We start from the raw sequence: 2,605 nt of genomic DNA on the forward strand, positions 1-2,605 counted from the left end.
CAGGAATGAGGAGCAGAAAAATGTGTCGTTTGTGTCATCAAAGTTTCTGACCATCTGTGGCATCATTCTGGGTTATTTCCGATGCCAATACATTTACATCTCTAGAGAATAAAGAGCTCACTTCTGAACTCAGAGCAGAACTAGCGCAACTCTACCAGAGTTACGTGGGAGAATCTGGTATAAAGCAGAAGAGAACAGGTCCAGAATGGCAGCTCCAAGCTGAGAACTGAACTGCTGAGGCTTGAAACAACTCTGGTTCGAGATTCAGTGGTCTCCACTCTTTTTAATGGTCTGGATTCTCATTCCAGACTGGCTGGGCTGTGGGAAACCCAGATGAGGAACCAAATTCTGTCTATCAGTTACACATCCTGGGACAAGAAAACATTCTCTGCTCGAATCTTACAATGAAAAATTGTTTTGATCTCCAGTGCTGCCTTGGGATTTTGTAGCACAAACTTTTGCAGCCACATAGGCCAACACCCTGCAGGCTTCAGTGTTTCCACAGCCTCTTCCACAGCTAAACTGGGTAGGAACCTGTCAGTATCCCACATGCAGGGGACAGAAATAACGTGGCATTCAGTCCCGACCAGCGAGCGCGGGGCTTTGTGCTGCTGGGTGAACTGGTCTGTGAACTGATCATCAGGCAGGAACCGATCGCCAGGTCAGAGCTCAGTGCAGGGCAGGGGCTCACCCTGCGGCAGCACGTGCAGCAGCACAGCTTCTGACGCGTGCCCTCCAGAGGACCATCACAGGGCTGGACAACGACTTTGAAATGTCTTTAGGTGCAAGTAATTTAGCCTGGTGGGAAAGGATCAGCAGGGTGAAGGGGTAGGCTTCTGAGGCTCCTTCCACCCCCGGGTCCAGAGGGACTGTTCATATCTGCTTTCAGGGAAAATCTGTATGGAACCCAACATCACTGCATTTTCCCCTCTGGAATTTCTTGGGGGTGAAACAGAGGCAAGTACTGGGAAGGGCGAACGAAAATTTGTGTTTTTCCTCCTTAAAAGCCATTCTGCACACTTTCTGCAAAAGAAAAAGCACCGAAGCATCTCCATTGTCCCCAAGTACTTACGTGAAATTAAATTTGCACATGTTTATCAGGGGGTAGAGCCCAAGGTCAAAAATTGGGATGAAGACAAGAATAAGAAGCGGATTTAAGAACTGCAATACAAAACAATGAGAGTTTAGTGACTAGAAAGCAACTTTCAGTAATTAAACTCATAAAGCACTGTCCTCCAGAAATAATTCCATTAAAGAAAAGACACGAGCAAACACTTAAAAACCTTGTTTTAAAATATAATCATGGTTTGCACTTTGACAACTTCTGCTATTTAATTTTCACAGGCATGAATACATTTTGCTCATTTCCTCCCCTCCAAGAGGTAAGCAAGTATCACTGGCCCCGTTTCCCTGAAGAAAGAACCACGCATTATGTTTTTAGAGAGTACAAAACCCACTGACAATAGAGGCAGGTGACCTTCGGTGCTGCGGCGTGACCTTACGACAGATTGGCACTAATGGAAACGCCTTGGGACTTCGGCAGAATCCTAGAGGAACAGGCACTGTTCTGTGAGATTGGCAATTTTTTGCACTTCCACACAGCTTGGTAATCCCCTGGGAACTAAATTTCTCTTGGGAGGGGCAGAGCTTGTCTGCCGGCCAGGAGCAGCGGAGCAGGAAAATGGAGTGACGGAGAACAAGCAGAGAGAAATGCTGTTTCGGTTTCAAAGGAAGGTTTCCGCAAACAGAACAGCTTTGAATTTCCCCAGAGCTGCTCGGCATATGAATTGTAATCAGCTGTGACAACACCGCACCATCTCAGAGCGCTCGCTATTCATCTGCCCCGCGGAAAGGGAGGAAGGAAACAGGTTTCACGCACAACACTCATCCCAGCACAGGGGCACGTTAAAAGGAGACTCGGCTTGTGTCCTCCACGTGCCAGCACCAGTTCAAGAACTATTATGGTGGTGATGGTGGTCTCCCCACCCCTCTGCACTATTCTGCAGGATTCAGCCTCCATGTTAGGACATCCTTGGGGTCTTCCGAACCCCAAGACTAAGCTTGCAGAACAGCTGGTGAGCAGTAAGGCAGAGCCCACACCATGGCAGGCAGCAGGAGCACTGCTGTTACCTTCGGAAGGAGCAGAGAAAGGCCATTGGTCCCATGAGAAAAACAGAAACACATTTCCAAGGATTATTTCCTACCCTGCAGTATATTTTACCTGCATTTGGTCAGGCTGAAGGACATATATTCCCTGAAACAAAAAGATATTTCAAGTGATTCATAAAAGCCATAATAGAGCAGTGCATGTGGCAAATCAGCATCCGGCCCAAAGGTGGCTTCCTCAAATGCTTTAGCTCAGCCCTAGCAGCTGACACCGTGCTCTTGACACTTGTCCAGCGAGCTGTCTCCAGGGAGGGGCTGGGGGTTGTCTGAACTCCACACAGTGCTTTTCATTTGGAATTCAGATGAAAACAGCGGTGGAAATTAGGAAGGAAGTTTCTGTCCAAGAAAGCGTGTGGTGGGGGTTGTCTCCTGTCTGCCAGGTTTGTCCTGAGCTGAATCTAAACTGGCTGCCTGTCTGCTGGCAGCTGACGGCTCCCCA

At 48.1% G+C, this 2,605-nt stretch overlaps 1 protein-coding gene across 1 annotated transcript in view; it reads right to left on the bottom strand.

The window, feature by feature from the left end:
- Positions 1–2,605, bottom strand: part of SLC15A2 (solute carrier family 15 (oligopeptide transporter), member 2) — a 35,772-nt gene that overhangs the window by 11,188 nt on the left and 21,979 nt on the right. Inside the window, exons 12-13 of the mRNA XM_010133695.1 lie at positions 2,222–2,254; positions 1,073–1,161 (exon numbers count right to left, since the gene is read on the bottom strand). Of these exons, the coding sequence (XP_010131997.1) occupies positions 1,073–1,161; positions 2,222–2,254 (122 nt within the window). The remainder of the gene's footprint in view (positions 1–1,072; positions 1,162–2,221; positions 2,255–2,605) is intronic.

Source organism: Buceros rhinoceros, unplaced genomic scaffold (assembly GCF_000710305.1).
Source record: "Buceros rhinoceros silvestris isolate BGI_N320 unplaced genomic scaffold, ASM71030v1 scaffold10623, whole genome shotgun sequence".
Lineage (NCBI taxonomy): Eukaryota > Metazoa > Chordata > Aves > Bucerotiformes > Bucerotidae > Buceros > Buceros rhinoceros.